The 27,474-nt window shown below is 44.6% G+C and overlaps 1 protein-coding gene across 8 annotated transcripts in view; it reads right to left on the bottom strand.

Annotated features, from left to right (window-relative positions):
• The window catches only part of RALGPS1 (Ral GEF with PH domain and SH3 binding motif 1), a 284,151-nt gene that overhangs the window by 221,384 nt on the left and 35,293 nt on the right, over positions 1–27,474 (bottom strand). For all 8 annotated transcript variants that reach the window (XM_079926919.1, XM_079926916.1, XM_079926918.1 and 5 more), the window contains 3 exons: positions 19,345–19,466; positions 16,053–16,160; positions 4,225–4,275 (listed from right to left, as the gene is read on the bottom strand). In XM_079926919.1, coding sequence (XP_079783045.1) covers positions 4,225–4,275; positions 16,053–16,160; positions 19,345–19,401 — 216 coding nt within the window. In that variant the 5' untranslated portion in view covers positions 19,402–19,466. The remainder of the gene's footprint in view (positions 1–4,224; positions 4,276–16,052; positions 16,161–19,344; positions 19,467–27,474) is intronic.

Raw genomic sequence — 27,474 nt, 5'->3', positions numbered from 1 at the left:
ATAGGGTTCTAGGCCACAGCTAGTAAGTTAAACACAGCTGTGAGCTATTATGCTACAAAGTTGTATCTGCCTTAACTCGCCAGTTTTTGATAAAATTGGTCACTTGTTGGAGTCACTGGGGAACCGGGCAGTTATGGTTCCATATTTGCTAACTTCCATTTTCCTTGCTCTCTGCCAATCCTCAACTCACCATCTGCCTGGCTTCCTCTAAGCCCTGGGCCGATGCTCTTGCAGTCCCCCTTGCAGAAATGAGCAGAAGCCACAGTTCTACCCTCAGTTATCAACAGCAGTTGGAAATCTGAATCTTCAAAGACTGAGCTCACCAGAAAAAACCCTTGCTTTCGGGGAAGTGGTTACACCGCAAAACAGGCAACCGGGTAATCACGTCCCCTTACTTGGTACGCCCTCCTTGGCAATGTGCCTAAACTTGGTCAGATAATGTTCTGCTACAGTGCTTCTCCTCTCATTCAGTCATTCAGTCACTCTTCACTCATTCAACACATATTAACTGAGTATCTACTGTGTTCCAGGCACTGGGATTACAACAGGGTCTCTCAGGATGCAGCCCTTCAGAACCAAGTGAGCATAAACTCCTTCTCTGCCCTGGTGCTTCCAAAGACCTTTAGGAGAAGCCAAGGAGGGAGGCCCACCTGCATGTGTAAGTGGTAGGAGGGAGAGAAGAAAAGAAACTAAAGACAAACAGAACTGCAAAGAAATGCTCAAATTTAACTAGTAGTCTGCTGGTTAATAGTAATACTGATGTTATTTTAAAACTATTATACATATATATCATGGGGTAATACAAAAAAGTCATTATTTATTGTTGTTAGAAACCAGAATTGTCAGTGTAAAAGAAAACATATAAAAACCAAGGGAATTAAGTTAACAATCCTGGAATGTTAGATTTGAATCCTGGAATGTAAGATGGAAAGATGAACATTGTATTGGTCGTGTTTCCACATGATAAAGTGGTATAACGAACAATCCTGAAATCTCAGAGGCTCACAATGACAACATTTATTTCATGCTCATCGGTCAGGCGAGTGACTGCAGTTCAGCTAATCTTTGCTGGGTTGGCTGGGCTGTGCCAGGTTAGGCTGGAATTCAGGCTTTGGGTCGGGGTCAGGTCATCTTTAATGTTATTTGGGGACTTGGGCTAAATGCACAATAGCTATGGGTCCCTCACAGAGAGCGGAGGTTCCGAGATGGCTGGTGAAGCTTCCTGCCTCTTACTGGCTCAGCTCACCACTTGCATCCCATCACTTGTGCCCAAGTCACGGGCCAGGCACAAAGTCCATGGGGTGAGGAAATATACACCACCCACAGGGGAGTCATGACAAGGATGAGGAGGGAAGGAAGGATTGTGGAGAAATAATACTACCTACCCAATCATGAACTCATGACTTTTCCTTTTAAAAAATAAATATTTCCTAGCCCCGTCCACCAAAAAGGCCTAAAAGCAGTGGCAATCCAGTAGCAATGAACATCTTCTCACCCAGACTGCAGGTTTCTAAATACTACCCTCCACTAAAAGGAACCAGGACTCCTGAGGGAATGCCTGATTCCAGGTCTTCAGCAGGAAATTAGCATACCTTGTTGTATCAAAGAGCAAGGAAGCTATCAAAAAATAATGGGATCATGTTAAAAGGATACAGGAGATGACATGAAAGGGCTCCCATTGGTTAGAGGCAGGGTAATTTATGCATCAAAAAGAATAGTGACTACAACTGACTGAAATGGATTCCCAGCCCCACTCTAACCCTATGGAATCAGAATCTCCAAGGATAAAGCCTAGGCATCTGGATTTTTTTTTTTTTTACGGAACTCCTCAAGTGATTCTGATGCACAGTCAGGGCTGAAAGGCGCAGGTTTCCTGATCTTCTGGGAGTCCAGACCACTCACAATGCCCATCTTGCTCTCACGTGCTGGCCTCTGCTTCCTGGAAAGTCTCGTCTACATCAAACGCACAAGTGTCCCTTATACATGTGCTTCCGACGCTGGGGTGGTCCAGCCATAACGTGGCAGACATCATCAAGGGGAAAAGTTGCAGTTTTCAGTCTGCTAACAGCAATAACAAGAGCAGGAAAGCTGGGACAGCTCCCAGGGTGCTCCTTTTAACCACAATTTTGACAATGACAAAGAGTAATAAACTCTTCCGTCTTTAGCTAACATATCATAGATCTAAGACATAAAAGTTTAGGGTCTCTCCAGATACCTCGAAGCAGTTCATTCTTAATCCTCACTCTGCAGCAGAATCACCTGGTAAGCTTCTATACAAAACACAGCTGACTGTGTTCTAGACTCTAACCCAGAGACTCAGATTCCACGGTCTAGGGTGGAGTCCAGGCACCCCGTGTCTCCAAGGCTGCCCAGGTGATTCTGACGTGCAGCCACGATTGAGAACCACAGCTCCAAGCTGGTCTTGAAAGCAAAACATCTCCACCTTAATGTCTTGTGACAACTTGAAACGAGATATGCCCTGAAAGAGGCACCTTCCGAACTGCAGTGCCCTGGGAAAAGTCTCGGTCTGCCCCTCCTTGTGCCTCTGAAGAATTCCCCATCCCTTCCCTCCTGCAGTCAGCCCAAACAGCCACCCCAGCCTCCCTGGCCTCACAGCAGGCTGGGCTGTCCTCCTTGATGCTCAGGACAAAGAATAAAGATCCAAGCGTCTAAACTGCTCCAGATCAAAGCTAAGCAGAGCCGGGTTCAGCTGAGAACTAAGGCAGCCATCGCACAACTACTTCCCCAAGAGGCTCCAACATGTAGTGTGTTGGGCTGTCTTCTGTTTTTGTTTTTGTTTTTAATTAGAAAGAATGTGTAATCCCACATTAGAAGAAAATAGAAAAAGACTGAAGTCAGCCAGTTCAAAAAAGCAAACATAGTTCTGCCCCCAAAACCTAATGAATACAACACACACACACAAACACACACACACACACACACACCGAAATACAAATCACTGCCACGTCTTCACACAAATGCTGAGTGCAGCTAGCAATACTAGTTTCCCCCTAATGTGTGGTGGGTTGGATGCCAGCTCTAGGAAGGCCTGGATCCTTTGTCTGGCTTTGTATTAAAATATGCTGTTCTTCTCAAAGTCTGTAAGAAGAAGGGCATCATGTTAAGAGTGGTGTTCTGGAATTCACACCATAGTTTTGACATATCCACCACCCACACCCCTCTTCTCTGAAATCTGCACCCCACTCACAAGGTTGGGTCCTCTCAGCTGTTCTCGCTCATCTTGGCCACCTACTCCTGACCTGAGTCTCTGAACCAGCACCGGACACGGGTCTCAGTGGGGCTGGACTAAGATTTGCTGGTTCAGGTGTGGAAGGTGGCTTCCACAGCATCACGTAAATATGGGCCCTTCGGGGAGGCCAGGTTGGACCACAGGGGCAGACAGGACAGCGGGCAGGAGAGAGAGGAGAGGGGAAAGCAGAGGAGAGGGAAAAGCAGAGGAGAGGCAGGGAGCAGGGAGAGGGCTTGTGTCCTGCTCGGCTCTTCAGGCTGCCTGAACTCCATGCCACAGGTTCTGAAAGTGCCCCCTTTATGCTTGTAACAAATTCTTCTTCTGCCTATTCAGCTACTCGAAATGGATTTCTATTACTTGATAAGAAAACCAGAATCCTGTCTAAAATAACTGTAAAGCCTCGTTATCAACTGCTAAACATTTCCAGGGATTTTTTTTTGAAGACTAAAATCAACTTTTTTTCTCTGTATTGAATATGCTGTTTCTAAAAATATATGTATGCTTTCAACATGAATTTGTATGTGTTTTGTTGCGGCAACTGGCTTCAAAATCAGAAACAAGGCAACCACCAGCATTTGGTATCAACAGAAAGAAGGCTCTCTAGGAGATGTTCTCTCCCATCTCTGTCTCAACAGTGAGCATCTCCAGAAGAGGTGGCCTGGGCAAAGGAATCAGTGTGGCCAGGCCTGACTCAGGTGTGAAGGCGGTAGGCACCGACTGCCCACAGCCCTGCCAGAGGGGGCCAAATGCAGTGATATCCTCTGGAGAACCTAAACACCTGACTCAAAGAGTGAGCACCTCTGAGAATGGAAAGCTCCTGGATGCTCTCTTTAATGGGGGCTTAAATCAATAACGTGAGTTTATAGAGACTTCAAGAGAGAAACCGGGAAACTGAGTCAGTCTAACATGGCCGACTAAATCCTCCCCTCCCAGCCCCAGCATTAGTAGCAGAGTGTTGAGAACAAGGTACAGACCTCTGGCTGGATGGCTTTAAACACGGGTATGTCCATTAATGTGATCTGGCTCTGCAACAAAAGAGAATCGGGGTTAGAAAATACTGGAAACCAAAAACAGCTGTCATGTGACTTTGAAACTATACAGAGTAATAAAGTAATAAAGTTGTAATAAAGTACGACACTCAGAAGTCATACTTTCCCCCTTGAAATAAAAATCAAGATAGAGTAAAAAATTGGGTAAATTTTGAAAATGCCTCGCCCATCCCTTCCCTCTTCATAAATCTTGATCTACCCTTCCTCCTCGAACATGAGATGAACTTCCAATTTAAGAATTGAGGGACTTCCCTGGTGGTCCAGTGGGTAAGACTCCACATTCCCAATGCAGGGGGCCCGGGTTCACTCCCTGGTCGGGGAACTAGATCCCGCATGCATGCCGCAGCTAAGAAGTCCGCATGCCACAACTAAAAGATCTCGCGTGCCTCAACTAAGTAAGACACAGCGCAGCCAAAATAAATTAATTAATTAATTTTAAAAAAAGAATTGATAATAGTAGTTTGGAGGGTGGGAGTGAAAGTAAGGGGAACATTTTAAGTTTGGATATTTTCGTTCTATTTGACTTTTTGTTTCAAGTATGAATTACTTTTACAATTTTTAAAAGTTGCAGACACCATATTATAAGTTAGCATGCTAAACAGAGACACTATCTATTACTGTAAATTTTTTTTTTTAAATTGTGGCTTATAGAAAGTGTACATTTCTTCTGAAGCCTAAGCCTCCTCTAAATTATATGGTAAAGTGCTATTCAAGATGCATCCACAGACCAGTGTTGGACCATGAACTGTTTATTCCACCAGCCCACAATGAGATAATTACGGAATTTGAGAGCAAGCATTTGGAAACTTTTATAGCAATCCCCATGACATTTTTATTGTATTTTTTTAAAGTATCAGTCATTAACTGATGGGAAAGGAAAAAACTGGTCCTTTATCACAGCTAGCTTGAGAAGCACTAGTTCTGTCAATAGGGAAAACACACATCCAGTTAAAAATCTGTTCCCATTGCTAGAAGCTCATCAGGTGACAGTAAGAGAAAGCGTCATTGCTGACAGCTTTGCAGGCCAAGGCATGGACTGGGCTGACTTCACATGACCTATACCTATCTCCATATGTCACATGGGATGCCAGGAACCAGTTAACAGATGCTTCTGTGACAGGCCAAGGAAAGGAGAGATGAGAGCTTCTGGATGCCCACTAATGAGAGAAGACACCTGTCCATTGTATACAGGGCATCTGGGAGGACATGATGCACTGAACAGACATGGGCTCTGGAATCCACAGGGCTTGGGCATAACTTAATAGCAATATTCTCTTTGACACATGACTTTAACCTCTCCCAGTTTCAGCTGCCACATGTAGAATATGGTGACAATAATCCCTATCTAATAGGATCGTTGTGAGAATTCAAGGCAAGAGGTACAGAATGCCTGGCACCTAATAGATGCCCTCTCTGTATATGTATATGTGTACATATATGTGTGTGTACACATACAGGTGCCAGGCATTCTGTACCTCTTGTCTTGCATTTTCACAAAGATCATATACATGTTTACATATCATAATTTTTTTGGCAAAAGAGGAGTCACATAGATGGGCTTGTGTATTGGCATATGAACTTATGGTTCCTGCCCAATACATGAGCTAGGAAATAAGGGACCATTAATTTGTTTGAACATCCGTGCTTCAAAGTTGCTCTAAAAAATACTTAAAGGAGGGCTTCCCTGGTGGTGCAGTGGTTGGGAGTCCGCCTGCCGATGCAGGGGACACGGGTTCATGCCCTGGTCCGGGAAGATCCCACATGCCACGGAGCGGCTGGGCCCACTAAGCCTGCGCGTCTGGAGCCTGTGCTCCGCAATGGGAGAGGCCACAACAGCGAGAGGCCCACGTACCACAAAAAAAAAAAAAAAAAAAAACACTTAAAGGAGGCTGTTACATCAAGTCAGCAAATACTGTCATGAGAAAAAATCTCGTGTCAAGAATACATTGGAGAAAAATGGCAACACACATGGCATGTCAGCTGTAACCACAATCCAGGGCTTAGGTGCAGAATTGTGGTCACCTCTTGGCACAATTTAAAGGTGGTCCAAGATCACTGGATTTCTGGGAAACACAGGATGCAGGCCAAAGCATACCATCTCCAGGGCTGAGGAGGAGACGGAAATAAGGAGGCGGCTTCACCCCTCCAAGGGGCTGGTGCTCATCATGGGCACTGAGGTGAAATGCCTCCACTAACGGAAGCTCAGCAGAGATGTGGATGGCACCAGGGAGTCTGAGCTCTTCCACCTCTGGGTCCACCCACCTGTGGCAAGCAGGCCCTGGACGTCAGCACAACATGAGTGGTTACTATGTGCTGAAGCCCGCGGGCTTGTGTGTCTGGCCCAGAGCTACACGGCCCTAAGCTCCGTCCCAGGCAGTGCAAATAGACTGGCATTTCTCCTGCCAGACCCATGGAGATTGTTAGCGAAGTGCTCCTCACACGTGGATTAATTCTGCCATCCTGGGGAACAGAAAGGCCTTGTGAAAACAGGAGATTTCAGCTGAGAGCTCACAGGGCCTTGGAAATCTCTCCCGCAGTTCAAGTTAACTCCCAATCCGGAAGAACCGGCAGGATGCTTGTAATGTCCCTTAGGAAAAGAACCAAAAGTCTGCTAATATGAAAATGAGAAAACTTCCTTTCCATCCTGCCATCAGTTCTAGGGTTTGCTACTGAATTTCCAAATGATGTATTAAAATAGTGACTTTATTTATTTATTTATTTATTTTTGCGGTACACGGGCTTCTTACTGTTGTGGCCTCTCCCATTGCGGAGCACAGGCTCAGAAGCCATGGCTCACGGGCCCAGCCGCTCCGCGGCATGTAGGATCCTCCCGGACCGGGGCACAAACACGTGTCCCCTGCATTGGCAGGCGGACTCTCAACCACTGTGCCACCAGGGAAGCCCTAAAATAGTGACTTTACACTTCATAGTTTTTTGGATGGTCCGAGTTTCAAATATTCTGATTCCCACTCAGACCATAAATCAGAAAATGTGTTCAGGTATTTTATTCAAGACAAACCACAACAGAGGACACGAGACTGAAAATAGAATGGTTGGTCCCAAACACACAATCAGAGGGTTTTCAGAAGAATCTCTCCTATTTCTATCTTCTCGATTCTGGCCAAAAAAGATGCAGTGTCCAGAGTAAGAATACATAGATAGGTAATCATCAGATTATAAATTTCACGTCATTTTACTACAAAGCCAAACACACGTAGAAAAGGTTGCTGATGAGCAATCCTTCTCCAGAAGTTGGAGGCAGGCAGTTTTACCAAAATGGAGGATGTGGGTAGGAGTGGGAACCGAAGGGCGAGGTCAGGTCCTGCCCCTTTCACAGCTGGCTCCCAGGCTCCTAGGGGTGTGGCACAGCCTCAACAGAAACACAAGACAATGAGGCCCTCGTGGTTCCTGCCGTGGTGAGGGCACGTGCCTGTGATGAGGACACTCAGGAACAAGTCTCTTATGGCTTCTCCTTATTTTCGAAAATAAAGCCTTAATACGGGCTATCCAATTAAGCTAGTCACCTGGCAATGCCTTCCTTCACCTTAACCCCTTCTCCCACCTCCTCCCTCCTAGCCCAGGGCCCCCTACAAATCCATGATTTTTAAGGAAATGGCCAATCTCCACATATTACAGAACATTTCTGTAGAGATGAAGCTTTCAGAATGGAGGGACCTAGTGGATCACGTCACAATACAGCCCTACAGAAAAAGAGGAGGTGGCTTTATGTGGATAAATGACAGCAAATTAGCCAAAAAGAAAACAAACTGGTTTTTGCATATGTTGAATGTAGTGTTTTTCCCCCTAACAGTGGCTGACTAAATCCCCTCTTCCCAGCCACAACCTTATAGTATAAGGCTCTCCCCGAGTCCAAATATACAAAGAAAGCTGTTGGCAAATCAGTGGTATGTCTTATAATAGAAGATATCTTTCAATTTGCATTTAGATCAATCCAAATGAGCCCCAGGAGGGCTCACGGAACAAAAAGTAATCAGCTCCAAAGATACATTCCTGCTTCTACTCCCAGAGCTGCTGTGTCTGACAATTTTAGAATCATAGTCAAGGAAAACAAATTAAAGAGGAAGACACCATTTGTGGTCCATCAGTGCCATCACAACTAATGGGACTATGAGTTGCTCAGTTCTTTTTGGAAAGTAATCTGGCAGTAACCCATAAAAAAAAAGTTCTTAACATTTTATTTTTTAATGTCAAACTTATAAAAAATTTGCGAGAATAATATGATAAACTCTATAACCTTTCACCTAGCTTCATTATTAACATTTGGCCTCATTTCCTTTATTTTTATGTATATAATTATATACATATATATCTATAAAATTATACACACACACACATTTTTTCTGAACCATTTGAGAGTAAAATAGAGATATTATGACTCTTCACCTCTTAATCCTTCAGCATTTTATTTCCCAAGAACAAGATGATCCTCTTACATAACGATAAAATTATTATACTTAGGAAATTTATCATTGGTACAACCGTATTATCTAATATACAGTCCACATTCAAAATTTGCTAATTATCCCAATACTGTCTTTTACAGCGAGTTTTTCTTCATCCAGGATCAGGCACTATGTTTAGATATTATCTCCTAAAAATTGAAATGAGCATACTATTGACACAGCAATACCAATTCGTACAGAAAGAAAAGCACAGGTATATAAGAAGATTAGAGAGAGAGAGATCTACATTTAGATACAGAGATGCATATAGATGTTTACTGAACAATTATTTGTAGTAGAAAAAATCTGGAAGTAATCTAGAAGGCCATCAAAAAAGGAACTTGTTGAAAAAAAGTATGGTACATGCAGACTCTGGAATATTATGCAGCTATTAAAAATAGAGAATTAAATCTATACATATTGATCTAGAAGAATGTCCATGATCTGCTGATGACAAAGACAAGTTCCTGCTTTGCTTTGTGCTCTGCTTCCAGCCACTGGGGAGAAGGACTGAGGTCTAGCTGCAGAGCACCCCACTAAAACTATAAGGACCTTTGAAATTATCTTAACCCTTTTGACCATAAAATGACACACATTAACACATTAAACCACATTAAACAAATGCATGGTTTGATGACTTAATTATAAGACAAACACCTTATAACCGTCATCCAGGTCAAGAAACAGCCACCCCGATCGATGGCAGAATGGACCCCAGAAATGTGGTATATACACACAATGGAGTATTATTTGACCTTAAAAAGAAAGGAAATTCTGACACATGCAACAACATAGATGAACCTCAAGGACATTATGCCAAGTGAAATAAGCCAGTTACAAAAAGACAAACAAACACTGTATGGTTCCACTTATATGAGATACCTGGAGTAGTCAGATTCATAGAGACAGAAAGTAAATGGTGTGGGCTGGGGGGAATGGAGAGTTGTTTAATGGGCACAGAGTTTCGGGTCTGCAAGATGAAAACAGCTCTGAAGACTGGTTGCACAGTAGTGTGAGTGTACTTAACACAACTGAACTGTACATTTTAAATGGTTAAGATGGTAATTTTTGTGTTACATATAGTTCACCACAATTAAGAAAAAAAAAAGAGTTCCTCCATGTGCCTTGTCCCAATCACAAGTCCCTCCCTCCTGTCAAAAGTAACCACTATCTTGACTTTCGTCAAGTTTCTCTATAATTTTATCACCCAAGTAGTTTACCAAGACTATATCTTGGTATTGACCATTCTGGGTTGCCCTGGCATGACCAAGAACTTGCATTGAGTGCCAAGATTTATTTATTGGATCAATGGAATGTCACATACAAGGGGGAAATCTAGTTCAGAGTTCGGTCATCCTCCTTGTCATTGGAATGCTAGAATTCCTCAACTGAGTTATGAACTTGGTGGGGGGGGTTCCAGCCAAGATGGAGTAACAGTATATTCTTTCAATATGTAGGTTTGAATCTTTTTTTATTTTGTGAACATCTTCTTAAATTATAGTTTAAGTATTTGTTCAGTTTCCTTGCCTTTTATTCTCCTCTTTCAGGGATTTACATTATTTGTATGTTGGATCGTCTTTGCTTATCATTAATATTTGTCACTTTTTTTAATGAATTTCTTTCTTTCTTTTTTTTTTTTTTTTTTCTGTGGTACATGGGCCTCTCACTGTTGTGGCCCCTCCCGTTGCAAAGCACAGGCTCCGGACGCGCAGGCTCAGCAGCCATGGCTCACGGGCCTAGCCGCTCCGCGGCATGTGGGATCTTCCCAGACCGGGGCATGAACCCGTGTCCCCTGCATCGGCAGGCGGTCTCTCAACCACTGTGCCACCAGAGAAGCCCCCAATTTATTTCTTTTTTTATGGCTGCGTTGGGTCTTCGTTGTTGCATGCAGGCTTTCTCTAGTTGTAGCAAGCGGGGGTTACTCTTCGTTGTGGTGCATGGGCTTCTCACTGCAGCGTCTTCTCTTTGTTGCAAGGCACAGGCTCTAGGCGCACAGGCTTCAGTAGTTGTGGCATGTGGGCTCAGTTGTTGTGGCTCGTGGGCTCTAGAGCCGGGCTCTAGATTGCAGGCTCAGTAGTTGTGGCGCACGGGGTTAGCTGCTCCACGGCATGTGGGAATCTTTCCGGATCAGGGCTCGAACCCGTGTCCCCTTCATTGACAGGTGGATTCTTAACCACTGCACCACCAGGGAAGTCCTAGCACTTTTTTCAAAGTCTTATTATCTCTTTCTTCATTTATTTTGATCTTAAAATTTTTCCTCCCTTAAGGCATTTTCTGTTATGTTTATCTATTCTTGTGTTCCTTCTACTTCAACATTCATTTCCAAAATAACTTTTATTTTCAATGCTTTCCTAACTCTGCCACCTCATTTCTGAGATCTTTCTATTTCAGACTTATGTTGTTCATGTCTTACAGTGTGATCTTAATATTTTCTCTTAGCTTATTTTGAAATAGAAAGGTTATAGTTTTTATCTGTTTTTTTTTTTTTTTACCTGTTTTAAGGCATGTCTTTCTGGCATGCTTTCGTTATCTACAGCATTCTGTCCTTACTCTTTTTTTCTTATAATAACTTTGAAAGACTTGATATCAATAATTTTCTGTTGCTTATTTTTATGTAAAATTAGCTTTCCTAATTTTCTAGAGGGGAGCATGGTTCAGGGTAGCTTTCTAACTTCACAGAGCTCTTCTTTTGGTTACTTTCATGTAGTGTTCAACACCATGCAGTTGCTTTTTGAGATTCCACACACACACACACACACACACACGCACACACACACACACACACATTTACTTAGACCTCCTTTTTCCTTAACTTTCCCTATCCTGATCATTTTCAGTCCACTCCCATACTGAATTTCTCTCTGATATGGAGCCTTCTTCTGGAAGTGAGCCCTGGTTGGTTGGTCTCAAGAGCTCATAGGGCTAGTCCACAGATCTCTTCCACCCATCCATTATCTGAGTGGTCAAAATTCCTGTCAATTTCAGTTGCTATTCTCACATTAATCTGCCGAACTTTCCAGTGAATTCCTGATGGAAATTCTGCGGTTCTCCTATTCTCTGGTCTGTCAAATGCCCCAATACTTACTTCTGCTTTCTCTTATACTGAAGCTGATACTCTGCAGGTCTTTTTGATACTGGTGGAGTATCCACAGCCATTTGTATTTTGGGTTTGATAGGGATAACTTGACACCTAATTTTATTGTAAGTATTTCTCATGGGTTTCAGGGTTTGCTATCTAGTTGTTCTGGATGTTTTTACGTGGGGATTCAGGGAGAATAAAGAACTATGCTGCCGCCACCGCCATCTTCCCAGAATCACTCAAATGATTTTTTTATTGGACTCTTGTGTCTGGCTTTTTCCTTTCTTTCATATTATTAGACAGGAAACTAAAATACCAGGTGGTCTGGTTCAGTTCCAACACCTGGCAGCTCCAATACTTCCCCAAAGACCAAAGACCCCAGGGGACCTGGCTTCACATCTAAGCTGAAGACACGCTGGCTCTGGCAGGAGCAGCCAAGTGTTAGTGCTGCACCCTCAGAGCCTTCACTGCCCTTCCCTAGAGTCTTCCCAGAGTGGGCTGGGCTGAGCAACACTCTAGGGCTGAGACTAGAAAACCAGGCCCAAAATCTCACCAAGGGGTCTGGCTGGACAATGATGTTCTAGGCACAGCCTAACTCTCTGCCTTTCCACGTGGGGAACAACTATAAAGGGATTTTTAAACCTCATTATTGCTTCATTCCTTTCACAAAGCTAAAAAACACAGCTCAAAAATACAACAAGCAGGGCTTCCCTGGTGGCTCAGTGGTTAAGAACCTGCCTGCCAACGCAGTGGACACTGGTTCGAGCCCTGGTCCGGGAAGATCCTACATGCCACAGAGCAACAAAGCCCGTGCACCACAACTACTGAGCCTGCGTGCTGCAACTACTGAAGCCTGCACGCCTAGAGCCCATGCTCCACAACAAATAGAAGCTACTGCAATGAGAAGCCCGCGCACCGCAACAAAGAGTAGCTCCCGCTCGCTGCAACTAGAGAAAACCCGCGCACAGCAACGCAGACCCAACGCAGCCTAAATAAATAAATAAATACTACAAGCAGACAAAGCAAATAGAATATAGAAGCTAAGCCAGCAAGGTCCATGATGTCTTCTACAGGAGAGAGATGCACTATAGTTTTGTGCCTGAGAGGACAGACTAGCACTACGCTGTCTAATACAGTGGTCACTAGCCTCACGCGGCTATTGAGGATCTGAAATGTCGCCAGCGCTCTTAAGTTTAGAAGACTACATTGAGTTTTGAAGATTTAGTGTGAAAAAAGAATGCAAAGTATCTCAACAATTTCATGTTGTTTACAGGTTGAAATGATAATATTTTAGATACAGCAAGTTAAATAAAAAATATTTTTAAAGTAATTTCACCTTTTTTAATGTGGCTACTAAAAATTTTTTAATTGCATATGTGGCTCAGATTGTATTTCTACTCGTCTAGAATGTCAGAAGCCCTGGTTTTAAAGCCCAGACAGATAATGCCACTTACTATCTGTGTGAAGAGGTGATTTTCCTCTCTATACTGGTGACAGTATACTGGGAATAATAAATATGCCTAATTTGTAAGGCTGTGGTGAAAAGTACATTAGATTAATGCATGTAAAACATTTAGCACAAGACCTAGACAAAGAAGGTGTTCAAAAGTGGGAGCTGCCGGGCTTCCCTGGTGGCGCAGTGGTTGAGAGTCTGCCTGCCGATGCAGGGGACGCGGGTTCGTGCCCCGATCTGGGAGGATCCCACATGCCGCGGAGCGGCTGGGCCCGTGAGCCATGGCCGCTGGGCCTGCGCGTCCGGAGCCTGTGCTCCGCAGCGGGAGAGGCCATAGCAGTGAGAGGCCCGCGTACCACAAAAAAAAAAAAAAAAAAAAAAAAAGTGGGAGCTGCCCTTGTTATCACCATCCAGCATTAGGGGAATAATCAGGAGATGAAGGTTTCAGACCTGGCTCTGCCCACATCTGGCTATATGATCCAGGTTAAAAAAAAAACAATCTCTTAGATCCTTAGTTTCTTTCTTAGAAAATCGGGAGCTAATAATCTGCCTCATCAGGTTGTTCTGAGGACTGAATTCTTCTAGTCAACGTGTACTATGAGGGAGGCACTATTCTGGGCAATGGGGAAAGAGCCGTGAAAGAGATAAAGTTCCTGTCCTTCAGGAGTTTGCATTCTAGTGGAGGAGCCAGACCATACAAAACACTATTACAGAATGTAATGTAGGGCAGTCATTAGAGATATGAAGAAAACAGAGCAGGGTCAGGGAAGCGTGTGATGTACAGATGCTACTTTAGCCCGTGAAATTCCTGTCTAGGGCTGACATCTGAACAGAGACTGGGAGACATGTGGGAAAGAGCCATTAGGACAGAAGGAAGAAGCAGCACAGGACCCTGAGGCAGGGGGGTGCCAGGTGAGTCTGGGGAAGAAAGAGGCAGCTGGCGTGTAGCTGGGGAGCAAGGAGATGGGGCAGGAGAGGAGGCTTGGCCAGACCACGGGGCCCTGGAGGCTCACGGGGAATTCCAGATCTCATTCTAGTATAAGGGAGCCCCTAAAGAGTTTTACACTGGTTTTAAAAGGATCCCTCAGACACACTGAGGGAGGTGACATATGTGCCAGGCTCAGCATGGCCTGGCACAAAGTAAACGTGGGAGCAAGCGATGGCAGAGCAAAGAGATGGGGCCCACATAGCTCCACAGACCCCTGGAGGGCACCAAACCTGTTATAGCAAGGGGACTGGGAAAAAGTGGGCATGGCCGGAAATAATTCCGTGGTTCTGCAGAGAAATGCAGCCCTGGGCAGCGCTTGCAATCAGGTCACCCCAGAGCTGACGTCCTCCCTCCACCCTCAAAGTGCACAAGGAAGAAACCAGGTCATGGCAAAACGAGGAGCCAAGCCTGCTCCTCCACAACAAAGAAGCACAGGGTCCGACCAGCAGCAACACACTGGCTGAAGGAAAAACAATTCTTTTTAATTTATAATTACAGAATTTGTTCAAATAATATTGTCTATCATTGTAGAAAACAGTCATTGTAAAAATATAGAGAGTAAAAATAAACAAAAAGAAGAAAAATTAAATTCCAATTATTTAGAATCCTACAACCAGAAACTACAGTAAATAATATGTTTGGCTATATAGGTATCCACGTATTTAAGAATATGTAAACATCGGATCTAGACCTCTTCTTATGCAAATATAAATATGTAGGTGTTGTGCACGCTTTTTAAAAATGGCACTATTCTCTGTAAGTTGTGATGTAACCCAGCGGTCCCCAACCTTTCTGGCACCAGAGACCGGTTTCGTGGAAGACAATTTTTACACCAGGTGGGGAGGAGCGGACGGTTCAGGCGGCAATGCGAGCGATGGGCAGCGGCAGATGAAGCTTCGTTCGCTCGCCCGCCGCTCACCTCCTGCTGTGCGTCCCGCTTCCTAACAGGCCGCGGACCAGTACCGGTCCTCAGCCCAGGGGTTGGGGACCCCTGCTGTAACCTGTTCCTTTCACTTACTTCACTTCATATATATTGTGTACGCCTTCCAAGGTAGTTAAATTCCTAGATAGACAGCTTCCTGTTTTTTTAATCCTTCCAAGTTATTTATTATTTTGCTTTCATATAATTATATTATACATTCCTTCCTTAATTCTTAATTCCTTCCTTAATTCTTTTTTTAATTTTGATCTTTATAGCAATGCAACAAGTACTAAAATTAATTTTGTAATGCATCTGTAACCAGATAGGTACAAAGGTTTTTCTGCTCCAACAATTTTTCCAAACCAGGTACTACAATACACCTACTGAAAATATTTGTGGGTTTCTTTATTTTTAAAAACTTTTTATTGAAATATAGTTTATTCACAATGTTGTGTTAGTTTTAGGTGTACAGCAAAGTGGTTCAGCTATATATATATATATATATATATATTTATGTATATATTCTTTTTTTTACATTCTCTCCCATTATAGGTATAGGTACATAAGATATTGAGTATAGTTCCCTGTGCTACACAGTAGGTCCTTCTTTGTTGTCTGTTTTATATAGAGTAGTGTGTATATTTTAATCCAAACTCCTAATTTATCCCTCCCTGCAGACATCACCCTTTTTTAATGCCACATGGTATTTCCTAAAGAATACTTTATTCGGCAATCCCCTATTGTTGGATATACGGCTTATTTCCAATCTGAGCAAACAACCCTGAGCAGTGACCCCCTCGAGCTCCCCGTTATGGTGTCCAGCCACCCACATCAGTCCTGTTACTTACAGCAAACTCCTCGGGAGTCACTTTCAGGACATCGAAGACAACGGCATCGTAGCTCTTGCTGGCATAGTCGCAGCCCTGGCCCTCCAGAGAGTCTGAGCTGCTGCTGCCCTGCAGAGGACAGGGAGAGATGGGGCCGCCTGAGCAGTCTGGCTGACTCCACAATCACTGACTCCCAAACCTCAGAACTGAGGATGCAAGAGGGGCAGAACCGTACAATGATAAAAGCTTCTGTTGTTTAGTGCTTTACCCTATTCCAGGCACTGTGTTAAGCACTTCATATGCATAATCTAATTTAACTCTCATAACAACTCTCTGAGTACACACTATTATTATTCCCATCCTACAGATAAGGAAGTAGAGGCAGTGCTACTTCCCCAATGTATCTCACCTAGGAAACTGAAGAGCCAGAACGTGAGCCCAGTTGTATATCTCTCTTACCCCTCAATCATACATGCCCTCGCTCACTACACCCCAACTGCTTCCAGCTGCCTCTGTGGCGGGGGGGGGGGGGGGCGGTGAAAAGATACAGCCCACTCTTCACATCTTAGGAGGCCTGAGGAGATCACCTGTTTTGTTATGTTTTTCAAACATTACCTGGTTTCACCTTTTTCTTTTTTTTCTACTTAAATTCATTGCAGGAAATTATTATACAAAATGTTAAACTGACTCTCAAGGCTTATTTCATGTAGGGGCCACTTGGAATTCAAAGCCTGTTAGCTGATGAGGTGAGAGGTAACCGGCCAGTTTTGGAGACAGCGTGAAAGTTATATTTAGTAGAGCCCCTTGTTAAGAAGAACACCGGGAGTCCTGCATGTAAAGGAAAGGTCTCCCGTAAAAGAGCACGTGAAACTCCCCAGATGTGGCCAGTTACATGAAACCCAACACTGTAGGCATCCCAGAATGCTGAACATACCTTCTCTTCAATTTTACTTAATTCCATCAAATTCTACTTTGGGGAACCAATAGAGCTTACCACCCCAAAACTGTGCCCTGTTCATAAACGGTTTTATTCGTCTCAACCTGTGAAGAGGGATTTTGTGGTTTCCATTAACCTCAACATCTTGGACCGGGATTTAGAGAATATGCTTTTATTAATTCCCCTTTATTTCACTCTTTCCAAAATGGCTATATCTGGAAAAACTTTGCAATCTTACTGGAAACTAGAGTGTTTTTAGGCCAGGGAGGGAAACCAATAGTCAACAACTGAAAACGTGAGGTTAAAAGGAGGAGCAGAAACTTAAACCTGTAGATTTCAATAGGCCTCTGTCATTTAAAGGCTACCAAAAACTCTAAGATGATCTTAAGAAGCTCTGAGCTCTGAAGTCAGACAGGCCTGCTTAGAATGCCAGCTCCACCCGAGCTGCTGTCTGACCTCTGCACTTCGCAGAGCCTCAGCTACCATCTGTAAAATGGCACCATTAGAACCCGCTCCCCAGGGCTGTGGCACAGGTCATACAAAATGAAGCTTACAAAGCAACTGGCAGGATCCCCTCCCTGGGCGATGCTGATTCAAGGGGCCTGGGTGGGCTCAGGCATGGCTATTTTGAAAGTTCCACGGGCGATGGGACATTCTCCTCTGAGGAGAATCTGTGTTAAACTTTTGAAAAGTAATAAAGATTAATCCTGAATACTTCTGGAACTGGCCATCGATTCCACCCCTCGGTCTTACAGACCCTGAGCAATGGCTACCAATAAATCATTCTGCACTTCCATGTTCCCCTTCCACGGAGCAGCCTGAAGCAGGTGACGGGGCTGACCTTCTTCCGGGGAGTGTAATGTCATCATGGTCAGGACCAGTGACTCCAGAGTCACAGAGGCCTGGCTGTGAATCCCCACCCACCGCTGACCAGCTGTGTGATTTGAAGCCAGTTCATTCACTGCTCCCTGCCTCAGTTTCCTCGCCTATAAACTGGGGGTGAAACAACAGCACATGCCTGATGGGGTTATTGTGAGGATTAAGTGAGATCATGCCTGTGGAATGTACAAAAGAAGTGCCCGGTATATAGTTAAGCACTAAATCATGGGTGTCTATCTGTATAAACGTGTCACTCAGTCACCAAAATGTATTGAGCACTTCAATTAGACATGCATTCATTTGTTCATTCATTCAACAAATATTTATTGAGCTCCCACCACGTTCTGGATACACATATACATGTATATTTGTATATATACACATATATGTAGATACATATAGTATATATGTGTGTTTGCACACATATGTGTATGTATACATATATACACAGACGGAGGCTAAAAAAGAAAGAAGTTTTACTCTAGACGGAGTGTAAACTGTAAATGGAAAGAGAAGTCTGATTCCTCCAGTTACCAGACAGAGTCCATTCCTGGAATTTCAGGTTTTATAACTTTCCTGTAACACCCCATTGCACCTGCCCCAAACATACACACTCATACAAGCGGCCTTATTTAATCAAAAGTTGCCCCAAATACATTCAGTGGTAGCGGTGGAGGTGGTGGTGGTGATGACGACACAGTAACTTTATTTAAATGTATACTGGCGCCACCTGGGAATTTTAACGGGTACCCACAAGTCTGCTTTCAGAACCAGAGATCAAGCTAAGGAATTTTTTTAAAGGGTTATAAGAAATGGATTGGTTCCTATGAATTCTAGCTGATTGCACAGGATCATTTCAAAAGCCCAGCTCGACCATGAGGGCCTTGTGAGTTCAGAACACGGAGCACCCCCTTGTCCGTTTATCACAGGAGCCCAGCGTTATGCATCTGACATGGTGGTCTCCCCAGGCCTCAGATGACACCCCCTCCCCCGCCTGCCTCTGTTCTATTACAGAACTTGGAAAGCAAACTCCCAAACCCCCAGGGCAGGGGCCCGAGCCCAGGCCACTCTCGACCACCAGCCCTTACAGCCATTTCCTCCTGAGCAAGGTAAATAGGAACACGGGGCCAGCTGGAAGCACTTCTGTCTGACTTCATTCCAGAATGTGTGACCTATTTATAATCAGCCACGGCTTTGCTTGGGAAAGGTCTGATCCCTTCTTGCCACCAAAATGGAATGTGGCACTTGCTACAACTGGACTAGGCAGGTATTTGTTTTTCTTTGAAGAGAACGACTTCAGAAAACACACTGATCCTCAGGACTGACTGCCTCCCAAATCTCACGCCTGGCATGGCTGGTCGGGAGGGCTAAGAATGGTGGCATTCATGGAGGCCTGCAGCCTCCGGGCCAAGACTCAGGGGGCCTGGGTCAGCTGCAAGGAGCCCTGGCCCACCCACCCCACCCACGGCCCCGGCCCTGGTCCTGCAGCCCCAGTACCTGTGGAGTGGCAGAGGTGACCAGCACGCTAGCCATCAGACCATTCCTCTTGTACATAGTCTCCAGGCCACAGGGAGCTTCAGGGCAGCCTCTGTCGGTGACATAACCTGTCTGAAGAAGTCCTGCAAGGCAAAGGGGCTCATAAAAACCAGCCTTCAAACCCAAGCTAATCCCACCCTGGGAGAGAGTTGTGCTGGACTTGAGCTGGTGACCCCAGAGGAGACCTTCAAAGAAAGGTTACACAAGCTGGTGGCCTTCAGGTTAAATACGGCCCACAGATGTAGTCAGCTAGGCTTGTACAGGTTTTAGTATGTTTTAAATTAATCACCAACATTTAAAAATTGGAAGGTTTCACACAGAATTCTGGATTTGTGACTTTTCTGGCAGCACTGGGCCCCATTCCTGCATGACAGCCGTCAGCTGGGCTGGGCAGCGCTGCCCCTTGTACTGGTGCACTTACTGGAGCAAGTGCCTTTCAGACCCCGTCTGGCCTGTACAGCCACTTGGGGACCTGCCTGGCTCCTGCAGACACTAGAGTTTGTGACCTTTGTTTTAAAAAGAAGGCAGGTGAAGAAGACAAACTGAATCTACCGTGTTTCCCTGTGCACCAGACCATTCCATCAATAATAATAATATGGGTACTAGCTAAGACTCGGAGAGTTCTCGCCACGTGCCATGCACCTTACTTACAGTAACTCCTCTAATGCTCACAACAGTCCTTGGTAGGTCCTGTTATTACCCCCATATTCCAGGTGGGGAATTTGAGGCACAGAGAGGTTAAGTAACTCGTGCTTTGGTGTCTTTGCTCATGCCGTCCCACCAAACCATCATTATTCAGGACCTGGCTCAAATGTCAAATGTCATCTCCCCTGGTTACCGCACCTGGACCACTCAAACAAGAACCAGCGCTCTCATACCAATGTGTACATGCCCCTAGTAGGGCGTTTATCACATCACTGAACATCAGAGCACTGTAGCCACCACCAGCTTTTTCCCAGGAAAGCAATCAGGATGTAATGGGGGAAGGAAAGGAGAAGGCAAAGGGACCAGCTGGAAGCCAACTGCAATTATCAGGAAAGAGACGAGGGTCCTCTGAGCTAGAGTGGCAACAGTGACACCAAAGAGAAGGACACAGACTGAGAGACGGTAAGGACAGAAATGCAACAGAAACTGATGTGGGGGAGGGAGAAGCAGCTGAGGATGCGTGGCTTCTGGCTCGAGGTGCCAGAGGCACAGCAACTCTCGAGAGCAGTTTGGCAGTTTCTTAAAAAGTTAAACATCAACTTACCAAATGACCCCACAATTCTACACCTAGGTAACTATCTTTAAAATAAATGAAAACATATGTCCACACAAAAACATGCACATGAATTTATTCATCTTAGCCAAAAGCTGGAAACTAAGTGCCCACCAACTGGGGAATGGATAGACAATGGGATATACCCATACAATGGAATACTACTCAGCAATAAAAAGAAATGGAACACTGATACAAAGTATAACATGAATAAACCTCAGAAACATCATGCTAAGTGAAAGAGGTCACACAAAGGATTGTACAATATGAGGCCATTCTTATGAAATGTCCAAAAGGCCAAATTCATAGAGAGGGGGAGCACATCAATGAGAGGCTGGGGTGGAGGCAGGACTAACTGCAAATGAGCACAGAGGATTTTTCTGGGGTGATGGAAATGTGCTAAAACTGGATGTGGTGATGGTTACACAGTCCCAGAAATCCACAAAGCCATAGGACCATACACTTGGAATGAGTGCATTTTACAGTAGGTAAATTAACCGCAGCAAATGCAGCAGCCACCAGCTGTCTCATGATGGTGACCTGAACTTACACATTTAACTCCCCCCTTCCACATCCCTTTGAAATAATCAAAGAAATATTAAAATACTAAAAACAAATTGTATTAGCACACGATGACAGACAATGGTTAGTAATAAGCAAAAACACTTTCAGGATTTCCAGGGGCAGAAGAGATGGGCCTCACCAGTCCTTCCCATCAGGAAACTTACACAAGCCTCTTAGATAGCCTCATCCACCAGAGGACAGACAACAGAAGCAAGAAGAACTACAATCCTGCAGCCTGTGCAACAAAAACCACATTCACAGGAAGATAGACAAGATGAAAAGGCAGAGGACTATGTACCAGATGAAGGAACAAGATAAAACCCCAGAAAAACAACTAAATGAAGTGGAGATAGGCAACCTTCCAGAAAAAGAATTCAGAACAATGATAGTGAAGATGATCCAGAACCTCGGAAAAAGGATGGAGGCAAAGATCGAGAAGATGCAAGAAATGTTTAACAAAGATGTAGAAGAATTAAAGAACAAACAAACAGAGAGGAACGATACAATAACTGAAGTGAAAACTAAACTAGAAGGAATCAATAGCAGAAGAATGGAGGCAGAAGAACGGATAAGTGACCTGGAAGACAGAATGGTGGAATTCACTGCTGCGGAACAGAATAAAGAAAAAAGAATGAAAAGAAATGAAGACAGCCTAAGAGACCTCTGGGACAACATTAAACACAACAGCATTCACATTACAGGGGTCCCAGAAGGAGAAAAGAGAGAGAAAAGACCCGAGAAAATATTTGAAGAGATTATAGTTGAAAACTTCCCTAACATGGGAAAGGAAATAGCCACCCAAGTCCAGGAAGCGCAGCAAGTCCCATACAGGATAAACCCAAGGAGAAACACGCCGAGACACATAGTAATCAAATTGGCAAAAATTAAAGACAAAGAAAAATTATTGAAAGCAGCAAGGGAAAAACAACAAATAAAAGGGAACTCCCATAAGGTTCACAGCTGATTTCTCAGCAGAAACTCTACAAGCCAGAAGGGAGTGGCATGATATACTTAAAGTGATGAAAGGGAAGAACCTACAACCAAGATTACTCTACCCAACAAAGATCTCATTCAGATTCGACAGAGAAATCAAAAGCTTTACAGACAAGCAAAAGCTCAGAGAATTCAGCACCACCAAACCAGCTCTACAACAAATGCTAAAGGAACTTCTCTAAGTGGGAAACACAAGAGAAGAAAAGGACCTACAAGAACAAACGCAAAACAATTAAGAAAATTGTCACAGGAACATACATATCGATGATTACCTTAAATGTGAATGGATTAAATGCTCCAACCAAAAGACACAGGCTTGCTGAATGGATACAAAAGCAAGACCCATATATATGCTGTCTACAAGAGGCCCACTTCAGACCTAGGGACACATACAGACTGAAAGTGAGGGGATGGAAAAAGATATTCCATGCAAATGGAAATCAAAAGAAAGCCGGAGTAGCAATACTTGTATCAGATAAAATAGACTTTAAAATAAAGAATGTTATAAGAGACAAGGAAGGACACTACACAGTGATCAAGGGATCAATCCAAGAAGAAGATATAACAATTATAAATATATATGCACCCAACATAGGAGCACCTCAATACATAAGGCAACTGCTAACAGCTATAAAAGAGGAAATCGACAGTAACACAATAATAGTGGGGGACTTTAACACCTCACTTACACCAATGGACAGATCACCCAAAATGAAAATACATAAGGAAACATAAGATTTAAATGACACAATAGACCAGATAGATTTAATTGATATTTATAGGACAGTCCGTCCAAAAACAGCAGATTACACTTTCTCCTCAAGTGCGCACAGAACATTCTCCAGGATAGATCACATCTTGGGTCACAAATCAAGCCTCAGTAAATTTAAGAAAATTGAAATCATATCAAGCATCTTTTCTGACCACAACACTATGAGATTAGAAATGAATTACAAGGGGAAAAAACGTAAAAAACACAAACACATGGAGGCTAAACAATACGTTACTAAAGAACCAAGAGATCACTGAAGAAATCAAAGAGAAAATCAAAAAATACCCAGAGACAAATGACAATGAAAACACGACGATCCAAAACCTATGGGATGCAGCAGAAGCAGTTCTAAGAGGGAAATTTATAGCTATACAAGCCTACCTCAAGAAACAAGAAAAATCTCAAATAAACAATCTAACCTTACACCTAAAGGAACTAGAGAAAGAAGAACAAACAAAACACAAAGTTAGCAGAAGGAAAGAAATCATAAGGATCAGAGCAGAAATAAATGAAATAGAAACAAAGAAAACAATAGCAAAGATCAATAAAACTAAAAGCTGGTTCTTTGAGAAGATAAACAAAATTGATAAACCATTAGCCAGACTCATCAAGAAAAAGAGGGAGAGGACTCAAATCAATAAAATTAGAAATGAAAAGGGAGAAGTTGCAGCAGACACCACAGAAATACAAAGCATCCTAAGAGACTACTACAAGCAACTCTATGCCAATAAAATGGACAACCTGGAAGAAATGGACAACTTCTTAGAAAGGTATAACCTTCCAAGACTGAACCAGGAAGAAACAGAAAATATGAACAGACCAATCACAAGTAATGAAATTGTAACTGTGATTAAAAATCTTCCAACAAACAAAAGCCCAGGACCAGATGGCTTCACAGGTGAATTCTATCAAATATTTAGAGAAGAGCTAACACCCATCCTTCTCAAACTCTTCCCAAAAATTGCGGAGGAAGGAACACTCCCAAACTCATTCTATGAGGCCACAATCACCCTGACACCAAAACCAGACAAAGATACTACAAAAAAAGAAAGTTACAGACCAATATCACTGAGGAATATAGATGCAAAGATCCTCAGCAAAACACTAGCAAACAGAATCCAACAACACATTAAAAGAAAAAAAAAGAGAGATGGGCCTGAGGGGAGAGGAACCAGCCTCTGAAATAGAAGCAACACCTCCTAGGAATCAAGTGGATGGGACCCTCCAACAGAAACCTCCAAGTAAGCCCAGAGACTTCCAAGTGGGGAATCTAGAAACAGAAGAGTCCAAAGGCAGCTGAGGGAATCAGGATGCCAGGGCTGTCTCAGACCAGACAAACCAGCTCTCATGGACTGGGGTTGGGGCCGACTCAGCCAGGCTGTGTTGATGGATGGAAGCTGCTCATCCATCTGAACAAAGTGACTCGATCCTAGCCTGACGGAGTCACCATGGGGAGACAGAGTGGCACACAGCCAGCCAACCCTCTTGGGGCGCGTCCAACTTGCTCCAGTTCCAGGCTGAGGTGGGCTTTGCTGCTTTCAGGGAGCGCCCAGCACTCTGCAGGGCTCCCCAAGGGGAGCCCAGACGTGGAGCCCAGTCTGCTCGGCCGGGCTCAAACCAGAGGCCGTGGCTCTCCCCACCGGCCTGGTAACCAGTCACGCAGCCCTTCAGCCTAGGGGCCATGAGTCTCAGACCCTTTTCCATGACCGTCATTTGCTCACTCCCTACTTCCCGTCTGCAGGACGTCGCCAACTTGGCCCATCTCTCCAGCGACCTCTGGTGGTGCACTCGGGGCCCCCACCCCACGCGCACACGGCGTGAACAGGGAATGCTGATGCTGAGTGAGGCACTGGGCTAAGCACAACATTTTTAGCTCACTTGATCTTCACAACAACCCTGTGAGGCAGAAGCTATTCTCATTCCTGGGAAACTGAGGCCCAGAGAGGTGATGTAACTTACTGCTAGTTAGGTGGCAGAACTGGGGAGTCCAAACCCTGGTCAGCAGACACCAGGGCCTGGGCCTCCTCTGAGGGCCCAGGTGAGGACTGAACGAGAAAATACATGCAAAGTGCTAGGGTCAGGTCAAACACCAAGCAAGCACTCTGTTAAGGCTATTAATTGCTATTAGTGTTAATTCTAATCCTGCAGTTTCATACATTTATACTTATTCTTTTTTCCTAAAACAAACAATTAACTTAAAACATTAAAGAAAGGACAGCATGGTGCTTTGTGAAACCACAGGCCTCCCCTACTGGGAAGGAGATTTCCAGCTGCGGGCTCCAGGCCCCCAGAGGAGCACAGGCTGAGTCCAGGGGTCCGAGCATAGGGCTCCTCCTCCATGAGGCCTGACCTGCCCCCCACTCCCCCGCACCCGGCCCACTCTGGCCCAGCCCACCTAGAGACAAAGTGACAGCCCACCCATGCTACCCATTGTGCTTCCTACTGGCGGCCTGAGCTGGAAAGACAGACAGACCACTTGTTTCCAATGTGACTCCTGCATATCTCGTCACTGACAAAACAGCCTAATTTATGGGCAGTGACTCTCAGACAAGAGATATTTCACATGCTAAGAAATAAGAGGACCAAGCAGAATGGAACATCCTTTCCAGGGCCCAGAGGAACCCTCACCCATCCACCTGCCATCCCTGAGGCCCGGGCGAGCCCCAACTCCTCGCCAGGGACCAGACTCCCATCAAGGGGGTCAGTCCAGCCCAGGCCCCTCCCTGAGAACCCCTCCTCCACCCCACGGGAAGGCCCCTGAATATGTGGACCGTGCCTCCCAGGCCGGACTGATTGGACCAGAATGCCCACCTGCATCTCCGGAACTCAGGACCCTACGGTGCCAGTCTCTGCTAGTCAGCTGAACTGAGCACTATGCTCTCCGGAGGGGAGGGTGGCCAGATCCTGCCCAGTGCAAGGAGAGTCCCTCTGAGTGGGGAGGCAGCAGATGTGCAGAGAGAAGCTGAAGAGGGAGCCTGTGTCTGAAAGAAAAGGTTCCAATCCCCCGGGGCTCTGTAATAAATGCCTCTTTTTCAGTGTCAATCGTTGGAGTAAATCTCCAAAAGACCTTGACCAAGGCTATTTCCTAAATACCAAGTTCATGCCAAGCCACCATAACCCGACCCTAAAAACACAGGGGGTTCATCCTCACGGGGGAAGACGTGCACCATCCTTTCATCTGTCCATCCAAGCATTCATTGAGCTCCTACTTTGTGCAGACTTTGTTCTAGCCAGGAGTTCCTACCATTTTTGTACCTTGGACCCTTTTGGCCATCTGGTGAAGCCCATGGGCCCCTTCTCACAGAAATGTTTTTTTGGTTTATTTTTTGGGGGGTTTTTTTGGGGGGTTTTTGTTTTTTGCGGTACGCGGGCCTCTCACCGTTGTGGCCTCTCCCGTTGTGGAGCATAGGCTCCGGACGTGCAGGCTCAACGGCCATGGCTCACGGGCCCAGCCGCTCCGCGGCATGTGGGATCCTCCCGGACCGGGGCACAAACCCGTGTCCCCTGCATCAGCAGCCAGACTCTCAACCACTGTGCCACCAGGGAAGCCCATCACAGAAATGTTTTTAAATGAATAAAATAAAATTATACAGGAAACCAATTACACAGGACTACTCAGGAAGCCAACTGTATTAAAATTCAGTTATAAAATTATTTTCTAAGTAATTTATAATATACCGCCTGCCGATGCAAGGGACACAGGTTCGTGCCCTGGTCTGCAAAGATCCCACATGCCGCGGAGCGGCTGGGCCCGTGAGCCATGGCCGCTGAGCCTGCGCGTCCGGAGCCTGTGCTCCGCAACGGGAGAGGCCACAACAGTGAAAGGCCCGCGTACCGCAAAGTAATTTATAATATAGTAATATATGTATTTCTTCAGGTAAGGGAATATATAATTGCATTAAATAGCAAGATCTATTGGTGGGTCTAATAACTACCATAATTTCAAAGTAGTCAAGAACATAAATTTTCTGAGATGCATGCCCACAATTATTATGTGATATGGAGGTAGCTGTGACTTTTATTGGTGACAAAGTTCCAGGTACTGTAAATATTACTATAATTTATTGTCTACATTAGCAACTGAGGAAGATGCCAAATTTCAGTTATAAGTTAGTGAAAATAAAGATTTCATTTTTTTCCCATCCAAATGCAGGGATGGCTGGTCAAGGACCCTGTTCCAGGCACAGGGGACACAAAGCAAACAGACCCTGCCCCTAGAGAACTCACATTCCAGCGCAGGAGTCAGAAACCACATGTGAACTCAGATCATGAGGGTCTTCAGGAAATAAAATAGGGTGGAAGACAGTATTTGCCAGGGTGGTCAAGGAAGGACTTTGAAGATGCAGTATTGAGCTAAAGCCCTAGGAAGAAGTCAACCATAAAAACCAGTCAGAGTGTCCTTTACAGAGGCCACAGCAAGTGCAAAGGGCCTGAGATGCCCAGGAGCTCAGCAGGTGTGTGATGGAGAGAAACGGCCACAGCTGGAGCCCAGTCAGTGGGAGGC

Source organism: Stenella coeruleoalba, assembly GCF_951394435.1.
Source record: "Stenella coeruleoalba genome assembly, chromosome: 7".
In the NCBI taxonomy this organism is placed as follows: Eukaryota; Metazoa; Chordata; class Mammalia; order Artiodactyla; family Delphinidae; genus Stenella; species Stenella coeruleoalba.
The sequence above is the reverse complement of the archived record's forward strand: the minus strand, read 5'-3'. Positions and strand labels throughout refer to the sequence as shown.